This window comes from Erigeron canadensis, chromosome 8 (assembly GCF_010389155.1).
Source record: "Erigeron canadensis isolate Cc75 chromosome 8, C_canadensis_v1, whole genome shotgun sequence".
Lineage (NCBI taxonomy): Eukaryota > Viridiplantae > Streptophyta > Magnoliopsida > Asterales > Asteraceae > Erigeron > Erigeron canadensis.
Genome location: NC_057768.1, coordinates 47,437,085 through 47,449,849, shown reverse-complemented (window position 1 = coordinate 47,449,849; position 12,765 = coordinate 47,437,085). Strand labels below are relative to the sequence as shown.

At 37.0% G+C, this 12,765-nt stretch overlaps 1 protein-coding gene across 1 annotated transcript in view; it reads right to left on the bottom strand.

The window, feature by feature from the left end:
- LOC122610015 overlaps positions 1-12,765 on the bottom strand; it is a 33,538-nt gene that overhangs the window by 3,350 nt on the left and 17,423 nt on the right. Inside the window, exons 35-58 of the mRNA XM_043782986.1 lie at positions 12,436-12,725; positions 11,747-11,831; positions 11,337-11,660; positions 10,880-11,239; positions 10,041-10,524; positions 9,618-9,781; positions 9,363-9,525; positions 8,991-9,257; positions 8,224-8,421; positions 7,611-7,653; positions 7,262-7,371; positions 6,200-7,171; positions 6,039-6,112; positions 5,606-5,954; positions 5,423-5,521; positions 4,834-4,989; positions 3,835-4,016; positions 3,202-3,723; positions 2,637-2,814; positions 2,417-2,553; positions 1,945-2,071; positions 1,198-1,419; positions 756-1,115; positions 54-212 (exon numbers count right to left, since the gene is read on the bottom strand). Of these exons, the coding sequence (XP_043638921.1) occupies positions 54-212; positions 756-1,115; positions 1,198-1,419; positions 1,945-2,071; positions 2,417-2,553; positions 2,637-2,814; positions 3,202-3,723; positions 3,835-4,016; positions 4,834-4,989; positions 5,423-5,521; positions 5,606-5,954; positions 6,039-6,112; positions 6,200-7,171; positions 7,262-7,371; positions 7,611-7,653; positions 8,224-8,421; positions 8,991-9,257; positions 9,363-9,525; positions 9,618-9,781; positions 10,041-10,524; positions 10,880-11,239; positions 11,337-11,660; positions 11,747-11,831; positions 12,436-12,725 (6,025 nt within the window). The remainder of the gene's footprint in view (positions 1-53; positions 213-755; positions 1,116-1,197; positions 1,420-1,944; positions 2,072-2,416; positions 2,554-2,636; positions 2,815-3,201; positions 3,724-3,834; positions 4,017-4,833; positions 4,990-5,422; positions 5,522-5,605; positions 5,955-6,038; positions 6,113-6,199; positions 7,172-7,261; positions 7,372-7,610; positions 7,654-8,223; positions 8,422-8,990; positions 9,258-9,362; positions 9,526-9,617; positions 9,782-10,040; positions 10,525-10,879; positions 11,240-11,336; positions 11,661-11,746; positions 11,832-12,435; positions 12,726-12,765) is intronic.

Sequence of the window (12,765 nt, the reverse complement as noted above, 5' to 3'; positions counted from 1 at the left end):
ATATTATGTTTACCTTTTAAACTAGCAAACAGTATTTGATGAACTACAAGTACCTGAAGCAACATCACTCGTTTGCTAGTTACCAAAACGATTCTGTGATAAGGAACAATGAAATGATCTTCATAAAGATCAGACCATGCATATTTTGAAGGCTCCTTGAATATATCGGTGCATCCAAAACGACGGCTAGCTTCAGCAAGGTAAAGTATCATCTGGGGGAAAAAATATAACAAATATTATTTTTCATAAAAATTTACCTATGCATGTGTAAATATATATGACCTTCAAACTGAAGAACAATTAATCAAGTTGTAAGAAGGATGCATGATCTAAACGTAAGACATTCTATTTAATATAAAAATTGAACTGTTGCATCAAAAACCTATATCTTGAGGTACAAATCTATATTTTCTTGAATCTTCAATGTAGTGAGGGAATTACTTGGTTGTTACAAGACTACTTACTCTTTTGTAATCAAGTTAGCTAGAAGTATATATAATTTCCAGTGTATATTACTATCAGCATACATATGATTTTTTTACTCTAAAAAATAAAGAAGTTTCCTATAAATTCTGGCATGTAGAAACAAATTAACTAAGAAACTTAAAGTCTTAGATCAGTAATTTTTTCACTTTTTAGCAATTAACGTGTAAATAGAAGTTTCAAATGATACTACTTACTGGAGGATTGAAATGTCTAAGCATGAAAGATTAGTGCCCTGATAAAAACAAAAAACTGAGGGGTTTTAAAAATACCTGCCCTAAAGCTTCTGTCTCAGAATACTCTCTAAGGACATTGTCTGCACGAATAGCCCGTGGATTTCTAGTCCTATGTATGATGCTCTTGTTGTTTATGACCTCTAAGCACCTAGAAAAACTTGCACCAAGTCCATCGACGGTCAATGAAAAAAAATCCAGTGCGCCACTCACTGGTTGTACCACGAATCCCAGACAAGCCCTCCCTAGCCCATGAGCAAGCCCGAGAAGCCCATTCTCTCTAGCACTTTCTACAGGTTTCCTGACTACACCAGACACTCCAAACGCAACACCTTGTGCAAGAGCCTCCGTCCCTTGTAAAAATCCATCCCCTACACCAGTTATCCTTCTTGACCATACCTGGGGCCCCAATATGTTCCTTTGAGAAAAATATTGAAGAATACAAAGATTACCAAGAAAAAAGAAAACTGAGGGAAATAACCTGTTTTGATCGCAGTTGCAGAAACTGTCCATCAGTCGATAACTCCGCAAATCCTTTACTTAAAGAAGCCAATGTCGAGCTTGTCATACCCAGAACATCCACAGAAAATATTAAATGCAAAGGATTATGGATAAGATCTCTCCAGATGCGGTTACTAATGGCAGGAACAACTGAGCTTTTTCTCATATATCTATCTTTGTGCATTACTTTCCTCAGGTGGATCTGGATATAAAACACCTTAAATGAATGCCGATAGACAATAGTATTCTAGCATAAATTTTAGAAGTAACCTTTTTAAAAACAAAGCCTGAAAAATTTATTTCTAAAACTTTTTTTTGGAAAAAGAGCTAATTGGATAAAACATGCATGGTATTAGAGGGAATTTTCGAAATTTAAACGCAAACTGCATCCAAATTCCAACCTACTATTGTCGAAATCCCATTTTAGGCAAATTACTCCTTTTCTTTTCAAAAATTGCTACTACAAATTTCTTCCATTGTAGGCAACAAATAACAGAAATTAGCAACCTAATTTTCAAAATTTTTACGAGTAGTTAAAAATGTGTAATCAACTCTAACTGGCTGCCTAAAAGAAAAGGAAACGGAAGTAGGTTGTTATTGTTATGAATATAACTTCACAGAAAGAAATTTAACTGAAAGTAGCTTGTGATTTTATGAGATTTGACAAATAAAATAATGCCACCTAAAGCATATAGTGATTCAATCTGTGAAGATAAACTATGATAACCTGAAGTTTAAAAGCATTCCCAACTGCAGACAGTATGGGACTCCATACACCGAGAACACCATGAGGTCTTTGAGCTGGTGCAGTCTCCAAGGATAATTTCAGTCGAACTTCCGAAACATCTATCAAACTGCAAAAGGAAAAAGCTATGTAACACCTGGTTCACTTAAGCAACCCACAACACATCCCTGACAGATTCACTGGAGAGGATTTATTCTCATAATAAACACCCAAGAGCTATCCATCGTATTATAAGCAATTTTCACTATTCCATAAATGTGTAATATCAACAGTAGCACATAACCTAACTCGCAATGGAAGCAAGACTATTAGACTAATATAATGGCATCATGACCAGCTTTAAATTGGCAGATGATACAAACTAAATAAAAGTAGTGACAAGTGATTTATTAGAAACAAACATAGATGGAGAACCAACAAGTACAGTAAAATCAGTAGGGAAGTAGATTATTACTTCACACGTATCTCTGGATCAACTTGTGCCACACTTGAATTTTGGGGGATGCGATCAAGTTGAAGATTCCTATAGAACTCTACCGAAGCCCAGATTATTGGTTCGTGAATGTTCAACCTCCAATTTATGTCAGTTACCTGGAACATTAACATAAGAACCTATATATTAGAACTAGAACCCAGACGGGCAGTTCAAAGGCAACAAGAAACATAAGCACTACCCGTATATACACGTATGGGTAGACCAGGATACCATCAGGATTATCATTGCTTATTGTGATTGTCATTTTAAAAACCGGGTGATTCGTATCTGAGGCTTCCTCGGGTGCCAGAAGTACAGGCATCAATGTTAAAGGAAGTTGGTTGTCAAGCTGTAAATGACCTAGAATCAGCTTAAACCTGCAAATATTAAACCAATGTCAAAGATGGGCTGGGAGGCTTAGGAGTCAAAACGAGTTCTGGTTGATCTGGGTTATTTTAATTACACGTTAATATGGACCACATGAAGTTGGGTTGGCATGCACATAACTTCTTCCCATTTATATATAAATTTCATAAATAACTAGCGCGTTTATAAAGATGTAAAACCAAATAACAATCTTATCTTCTTTAATATGAAAATCTGTGAGGTTTTATGTATTAAGATAGAGGTTTTGGGCAAGTTCAACCCGTATGAACCGTAGAGCCCATTTCTGATCAAACACAGCCTATATTGGCCCATTCATAAGTAAAAGGGTTTTACTGCCAGGTGCGAAATACTCGCACATAGCAAGAAGAAACACTAACCTGCTTGTTGTACCACTATCATAACCAGTTGAGTAAGATACAAAAACCCTTTCAAGGTAAAGATAGCATAGCTCTTTTGGTCTATGGTCCACAAGAGAAACTCCAACGACTCCCAATTCAACTATGAGCTCCAAAGGAGATGCCTTCTCTTGTTCTGTGGTTTGCATGTTGGCACTCTTCCAATTATCAAAAGACGCCAAAGATCTGCCCAGTGCATCTGAACGCGACCCAGTTGATATGTCATCCACAAACCTAGCAACCTTGATATTGCCCATTTCTACAACATGAAAGAGTAATCCAGTTCCCTCTCCACATTCTAAACAAACTCCTGACTTATTCATATCTAGTTTACATGCCAAAACCTGATCATTGCTGTGAACCTCAGTATCTATAAACTTCTCACCATATGGGTCAACCCATGAGAACTTGGTGCTTGCACGTGGATCTAATTGGATCCAAGAATCATCATCGAAACCAGACTGGCGAAATCTAACTACTTTGCTGGTTGTCCTGTTTTCAATCCTGTCCGAATGCAAATTTTTACAAATAAGGCATAAGTATGGAAATGTCTGCTCTGGTGGCTTTAATTATTAATATATGTGTTAATAATATAAATAATTATAGGTTAGGTACCTGATGGGGCCATCTTTTGGTCCACGCCGAAACACAACAATGAAACGTGAGCCCTCTTCATAGCCTCGAATTTCGATCCTCAAGATCTCCCGAGTACCATCTTCCTTCTTTAATATAAGAAATATGGTGTCTTCCTTCTCAATTTGAACTGGAAATGACCATTCTGTGCCTTCAACTCGGATCTACAAAAGAATCATGTTAAGTTTTTTCTATATTAGAATCACTTTAAGTTTAGAACTTTTTGTTTAATACTTTTTATGTGTTACACTGTGTTTATCAATTACTTAATATAATTTTAGTTTATGCATCGAAAGAAAAGGTCGAACTACACATTCTCTTAGTTATCTTCTACTAACTCGGATCTACAAAAGAATCATTTGAAGTTTTTCTATATTAGAATCACTTTAAGTTTAGAACTTTTTGTTTAATACTTTTTATGTGTTACACTGTGTTTATCAATTACTTAATATAATTTTAGTTTATGCATCGAAAGAAAAGGTCGAACTAGACATTCTCTTAGTTATCTTCTACTTTAATGAATTTATGCTTATTTAAAAAGATATCCCCAATACCCGATGGGGGAGGGTATGGGGATATAACTTAATTCCCGACGGGGATGGGGATTAGGATTACAAGTGAGAATCGGGTATGGGGATGGGGATTAAGATCCCCGATAATACCCGGCCCATTGCCAACTCTACGCATACATCTTAGTTTAAAAGACTCGCCATCCCCGGGTCAACGGCTATTTTCCACAAGTAAAACATGGAAATTTTGATGGTCAAGTGTTGAATCTAGAATGATAACATTCATAACACTTGATCAATGGGAATATCATCATTTGATAGAGTTGACAGCTGAGACATGTACATGAGCTCAATCGTGGAAACCAGTAAGCAAGTGAAGTTGATTGCATTTCAACAGCTTAACTTCTTTTGAAAGGCATACAAACTCTAAAGGCTGCATTATGGCACAGACACACAAAGGAAACCTACTCACCTGCAGTTTACTAGGCTGGTCAGTCTCACGATAAACAAAGGAGACCCGCACATCAGTTGACCGCAACAACTTTGGCTGATCTTCACTGCTTAGCTTAAGATATATATCTTGACCAAGTCTATTGGTAAATGTCATATATGGACGCACGCTGATTACCTGAGGTGGATGACGAAACAGTAAGTTCTGAACATAATACAAACTAGAGGTGGTCAGATGAGCATATCGGGCAATTAAAGTAACAGGCCAACAGGTCCCGATTTAAATGGGTAAATTTAGCCCGGGTTGAGCGGGGCGTATCGACCAATGATATTTTCTTCTCGGTAGCATAAAGTTTGTTATAAAAAAGTAAAGCGTCAACTCTGATTACAGAATCAATATTGTTAAAACAATGATCAAATTCTTTGAGTATAATGAATTTAAACAATTGCATTACAAACAAATTTTGAGCAGCTTTCAACCCATTCTTGCTTTAGCTACACCTTTAATATGAAGATAAAGCACAACCCAATTGACTAACTCATAAGTAAACAAAGCCAAAATTGCCACCTTTAATTCAAAAGATTTTAAATGACAATAGGCTGCGATTAACCTTTGTTGGAACAGATTGATAGGAAGTTGGTTTAGAAGATACAAAGAGAAGCATGCAGTTTTTGTCGGCATCATAAGCAGAGATGCCCAACGAACCATCCTAAGAAAAACAAAGAAGGATAATACTCATCAAATTCATAGAAGAAAAACAAATCACAGGTAAGGGGAAATTTTAAATCATTACCATGTCACCAAGTGCAGAAAGATCTTTAACATCTCCGTAATGATCAGAACCATTGTCACTAATAGCAGCAGACATTCCCAACATTTTGAAATTCAGAGCTGAAGCAATAGTATAGCCTCCATGAAATTCTTCATCAGTAATCTCCTCTAAGATCACTTCATTTGTCTTTTTTGACTTAAAAGGGAAGGAAACTTTTGTTTTTGTTTTTTTGAAGGACATATCTACAAGCCTAAATGTAAGTGGTGGACATCTAGCAATTGTCAACCAATATGGAGAATAAACCCGCAGATTCTTGGGTGACAGAGGCCTTTCAGTTTCAAAGTTCTGTTCAAGAATTATGTGAACAACCCTGCATATACCCAACAACGAAGGCAAATTAGAAAGCCAAAAGAAAAACAAAGCAACCTAAAAACTATGTATAATATGTTCAGACCTCCCAGAAACTGAACTTCTTAGACCTAATGTTTTTGCTGGACCAAGAGAAGGATGAGATATAAGCACAGCCTCCTACAAAAAGAAAATGAAAAAGATACTAAGTAAAGTGCAACAATAAGTAAATGTATGTCAGCTAGAGACTAAAATGTATGATCTTACTTGTATTGGCAGCCACCCATGCTGTGGTAGCAATGAAAAGTATAACGGGTTTCTGATATCAGCATTCAGGACCTTCACAGTTTCTCCTGGGGTAAATATACCTCTAGAGCATGCAACCAAATGACCATTGGTCTGCATCTCAAGAACAGAAAACTCCGCTGCCAGAGGAAGATAATTGGTGATGGACAGAGGGGATTTCACCACAATATTCCAATCCTGAATAGGGTCAGAGCAAATGTCCTTAGAGATTTCAGATGCTTGAATTGCCAAACAGAACCACATTCCACACGACCTATTTGATGATGTTCCACTCATCTCAGAGCAGAAATGAAGCTCCTCTGATTCATTTAGACTCGAGACATGTATACCAGAAGTTTCTCTAGGTCTACTAGCATCTTCTGACAACACATGCTTATCCATGGCAGAGCTCCATGCATATTCCTTGTGGTCATTTAGAGCAGAAGGCCTTAAGTGCAGAACATATAATCCAGAATGGACAAGTCCAAAAAGTGGGAGTGGAAGACATTCTCCAGGTTTCAGTTCTCCAATAAATATCTGTTTCTGTCCATCATCAGTCTTAATACCATTTGTTGGGGACTCCTTTCCAACATCGTCTAAGGTATTCATATTTTCATTAGAAGCATCAAGCTGGAAACACAATTCAAGTACTAAATCAGTGTTATTAGAAACTGAAACCAACGACCTGATATTTACATATCTATTGCCATCCTCCACAATGACTTCACTTGCAACAACAGCATTGCCTAGTGGCCAGCAGGAAGCATGTGCAACATAATTTAGCCTCACTGTGGTCCAGGGGCCTTCCCTGGTAGGACTAATTTGTAAGGAACCAGAAGTCCGGTCCCCAATTAAGCCTTTCTTCGTGTTTGATCCTCCTGATCTTGATGAAAGAAGCACGGCACACTTTATTCGTCCACATGTGGATTTGGACACGTCTGCTTGAGATGTTCTCTGCATTATAATGAACAACCAAACTTAACTAGAGTCATTCAACAAAAACATGGATCAATGTACTTGAAAAATTACTGGCAAGAATCTCACAGAGGAGTCAGCCGGTGACAAATCAAGCCACTTTAATAAATTTTCTGCAGAGTCATCTAGGGTTCCTTGAAGCTCCCTCAAAGAAGAAGAAAAGTATCCAACAGGGACACCTAAAAGAAGACAGGTAAGTGTGGAGCCGTTAATCAGAAGATGTGTGTTCTTCATGTAACTTGCAAGTTAACAAAGAATTATGCATGAAACACTTAGCAAATCTGTTGCATGGCACCACAATTGAATGTCAGCATACCATTTCAACAGAGAACAATGGAGCTGGTTATTTGCTTTTAATGAGCAATAACTATTTATTTGATATTTGAAAAGCCTAATGGCCTTCATTAAATATGTTTACCTTTCCCCATATCAGTTGCTACAATCTCCAGCATATAGTCATCCTGCATAAAAAATACAACTAATCATTTTGAGGAGATGTTTATACTTACTTACATGTATAGGATCTTAATCAGCTGGCTATTCTGTAATAACAGATGGCACTGCACTCGGATTCAACCAGACACAAAAAACTAAAGAATAATTATGAAAGATACAAATCTAAAACGATTAATACAATGAAGATTGATATGGCAGTTGATTAACACTAGAAACCTTCATCTAGGCTTCTAGATTGTCTTTAGTTACCACAGTTTTAAGACTGTGTAAGTGAACGATCCGAATGTTCAGTAGAAAGATAAGCTAGTCAGCATGTACAATTATGTGAATTGAACTCACATGAGTTTCTTATACGCTTAAGTGTTCATCTATTGTTCTACTATATACAACGTGCATGCAATATTTAACCTCAAACACGGTAAACCAGCCTCACGGTATATATTTCAGTTATGGTAAAACATTATAATTCATCAAAATATCCTTTCAATAACCCATTTGCAACTTCTAAAAATCACTTCAAAATCCATTTTTTTATTGGTGATTCAACAAATTTAATAACATAAAAAATTGCTAACCAGTTGATCTGCTTTGAAGAAGAAAATCTCATCCCACATAACCAACTCAAGATTAGAGGATTCATCACTAACAGAGCTGGCACCACTTGTTCGTGCACTTTGGCGACCAAGAAGCATGCCATTGGACAAGCTTTGACCAGGAGTTAGACAGACAGCAATGCCATACTGATGAGAACCCAGTCCTTCTACCTTAGGAAACTTCAATAAAAAAGCAAGCAAGATCATCATAGACACATAATAAAATCTGTGGACACTGAAACTTGCAAGAAGCAATAAACCAGCAAATCAGTCACTTTCAACTTATCAGAACAGTTGCCTAAAATGCATATATAGCATGAGCAGTTAGATATTTATTCACTTTTTGTGTGAACAGAAATCAAACAACCATTTATTTGATTGCGCTCCATATATAGACAAAGTTGTGGATCGAAGTTACAAAATGCAACTTCAATTCATATATTTGTTAATCCATCAAAAACACAAAAATGAGAATTGAATTTACGAATTTAGTGATACAATGACTTCTCACCCCAAAAAACCCTTCACACCAGATCAGATATGTGAGTGTGTGTGTGTGTGTGTGTGTGATGATCTTCTATATACTCTATTTACTTGCAGTTTTTGTTATGGAACCTTCTATGACTAGTTTCCTTTCTACAGAAAGGGAAGGATAATGCCTTGCTCACAAATCCTGACAAGCTCATGTGAGACTGACTAATGAAAAGTTCTGGGACTATTAGTAAAGAAAATCTTATAGATTAACAAACCTGTGCCTGCGAAATGATGACTGTCACCATTGATCGGAGTTTCTTGTACAGATTTCCTTTCATGTGAGAATCCAACATGTTCTTCAATACTGGTACTTTTAAAGGCTTCTTTTCTCCAGATGGCATCTTTATTACATGCGGAAGTCCCCTCATTTCAGTAGCTCTGACATAGATATCCTGACCAAGTTTATTTTGAGGGATTACAAAATAATTTTTCCTGTGATGTACATCAATGATAGGTGTTCCGCCAGATGGAGAGATTGCCTCCTGGTATAGGAATTAAATGAAAGTATTACTTAATATTCTGGGAATACTAGACCACAAATAATATAAGAAAAATGTCAATAAGTAGCAACGTAGTCAGAATATTACCCTGACACTAGAAGGTTCGTGAACTTGGCTAAGATTATTCCAGCTTGCATAAGCTTGAATAAGCATATTAGCATTAGATACTGTCATATTCAGGTTAAGGTCCCTTGTAGATGTCAGTCGCAATTGAGATGCAGCACTTGGAGAATTGACATCATATTGATACCTACGCATCACATCCAACCATATATAATTAAAAAAGAAAAGAGGGGGGGGGGGGGGGGGGGGGGGGAGAGGGTGTATGAAGGCAGCAATAACCTTAAGACTGCATCAACAGGTTCTACGAGTGGCTCCCAAGCTTCAAGTTTATCATTATATGATCTGGCAGCCAATGAGAAGCTTACAGTGGAGTTCAAGTAATCAGGCCTTCTATGTAGGCTAAATCCTATACTACTGAAGGACACATTGCACAACGGTGTCATCTGCCAAATCAAAGATATGAAAAACATGTAGTCAAATGCTAGCCAGCGATGTGCAGAATTATAGAAGCTACGATCTATGTCAGAAAATATGTAGAATAGTACCATGACACCATTTATATGTATATAAAACATGTACTACAAATAAATTCGATACGAAGCCATTGAGGCATTAATGCTTTGCATATAAGCATTTTTTCATAGAAAGAGCAACCGTTAGCTTAAAAGTGGTCAAGAATAAGCAATTAAAAGGAAAGCATACCATGCCACCGTAGTCATCAAAAAGTGCAGCAGAAAACGTTCCAATTTCTGCATCAAAAACTGTGTCGTCTGAACCACTTGGTGTCTCAGAATCAACAAGCTTTAGAGCAAACCTTCTGGGAGGTTTCTTGAACCCACTGCGTACCATGAAAGTTCCAAGCTCATTACCAACTCCCCATATACTAAATGATTCTCTGGCGAACCGTGCATCAGAGGTATCCCAGATACTCTCCTCCAAAAAATCATCACCAGTGACCATATCACTTCGCATGCATCTCAACGAATTAAAATCAGATTGTTTTGGTGTGCCCTTAAAGGCTACACAACCCAAAGATACATAGCCAGGGGGAGCCTGAGGCAACCAAAAAGCTATACTTTCAGTTCCTCTATGTTTCTTTATTTGCCCCACAACTTGAAAACCAATAGGAGCTTTAAATGGCTCATCATCATCAGGCAGAACTATGCATGCGTTCGGAGGCTCGTAACTGCAGGAATTGATAACGTCAACAGAAAACTTACTAATCTTAAGTAGAAAGGCAATAGGGCACAATTGATCTAAGGCTCAATGGCTATTACAAAATAAAAATTAAATAATATGAATAATCAACTCTAGAGCAATAAGCTATCACCCAAGATGCTATTCATAAATGGTTTATATAATTAAAATTATATATAACCGATGAATTTAACTGGGCTTATAGGGACAAGGTTATTCATAATGTGCCAAGTACTGGTTTCGGACTCAGGACTGAATGTTCATGTCTAGCTGATATGAGAAATTTATCACAAACTTAGTCGTTCAAAAAAAATATTAACCACCAAGAACCAAATAAGACGTACCCTCTAACAGCAATATCACCAAAATACACCATTCCGTGAGGAGTTATCGGGCGCCATATGGATAGTTTCTTTCTAGATTTTGAACCTTGATTCCACCATATCAAACGAAAACTAGCAACAGCCTGAAAACGCCTAACAGAATTTGCAGTTGATGACCGCTCTGGTTGAATAATATCACGATCGGAATCAAGTGCATGAGTCTCTGGACTTTTCATTGATTTTGAAGATGCTCCTTGGAAGCCAAAAAGTAAATGGCGCAACTCATAGGCTCTACCGATCACACTCAAAGTAACAGGATCTGCTGGAAGATAAGTACCAAGAGAATTATCCACGCGCCAAAATGCTAATCCAGATAAACTTCTGCAAATTAAAGATTAATATATTATAAAGCAATCGAATAAACTTAATTTTATTATATTTTGGGAACAAAAGCAGCAAGTTGGGAATGGTCACATACTTCTCACTAGGGCTGATTGTGATACAGTCCCTTAGTGCACATGGTGATAGCAAAGAAGCGTGTAGGCAAAAGACAGAGGAGAGGGAAGGTTGTGTCTTTCCAGGAGAAACTACACAACCTAAGGCAACATATCCTTTTGGTGCCACGGGAAACCAAATGGAACAACTACGTTCCCCGTTTTCAGGGACAATGCTTGGTACAAGTTCGAGGGGGATGACACCTTGAGAATCAGAAGGAGGCCAAACTAGCTTGAAGGCTTCAGGTTTCTTGATTTTTACATAGCGAGTATTCACAGCAAGAACTCCCTTTGTCGGAGGCTTGTCACTGTGACAAAGAGGTAAATATAATGACGTTACAGAATGAAAATAACTTTAAACTGTAAATATCACGATCTTAGAAGATTCACCAACATTGCTGTCAGATAGTCGCCAAGAATAGCAAAACCAGGCGGTGCATGAGGTCTCCAGAATGCGTATGTTTGGTTGTTAAGCGCATCTGCAATTTAGTATTGTTGGACTTTAGTACAAATGAGGCCAAACATCACAGTAGTTATATATTGATTAATTTATTTAATTAATTAATTGAATGATTAATTAATCAACTAACTAACATACTATCAATCATGATACTTGTGTTACTGTTCATAGGGGTTACTTAATCTTGATCACTTTTTTTCACTTCTAAAAACTTTTAGTCCCTCAAGGTTTAATTGAGTTACAAATTTTACCCTAACCTTTAAAAAGTATTATACTTTAAATTCTCAACTCATTTTAGGTTTCATATTTAATACTCAGTTTCTACCTAATTTTGTTTTGACCATAGACTTCTTTTCCTTTGCGAAATTGCAAGTCCACCGCAAACTAAAAAAATCAAGAGTTTCATGGAATGTTGTTGACCGGACATTATTTAGTTAGCGAAACAAAAATCAGCACAAATCTGGTCACCGTTTTAAGCAATTAGCTCAAACTGATATTATTTAAGCATTCAACGTTCTTGCGGAACACATGGCATCTCAATATAATGATTGTAAACAAGTCTAATGCCCTCAGAACAAATAAAAAAGTGCAAAAGAATTTTTTTATCTCATGCAGCAACTTACTTTCAAATGTACCAAGCTTGTCAAACTCAGAGCAGGCAAGCGTCATTTTTCGGGATGTCATTCTCAGAAACTTCAATACATCCTCCTCGACTGCTATGAATAATCGTAATGCGCTGAATGAAAAATTCATGAATATATTTGAAATTGCAACATGAATATTTGTCTTCCCAGAAGCATTTGAGAACTTGACAGAAGTATCAAAAGGCTCCAGAATTCTGATCCCATTGCTCTCCATTGTTAGACCAAGAGCATTTGCACTCATTTCTACAGTATCCCCCTTCAGCACAAGCCTATAGACAGTAGATTAGAACGAAAGGTTTTTTTAAGTCA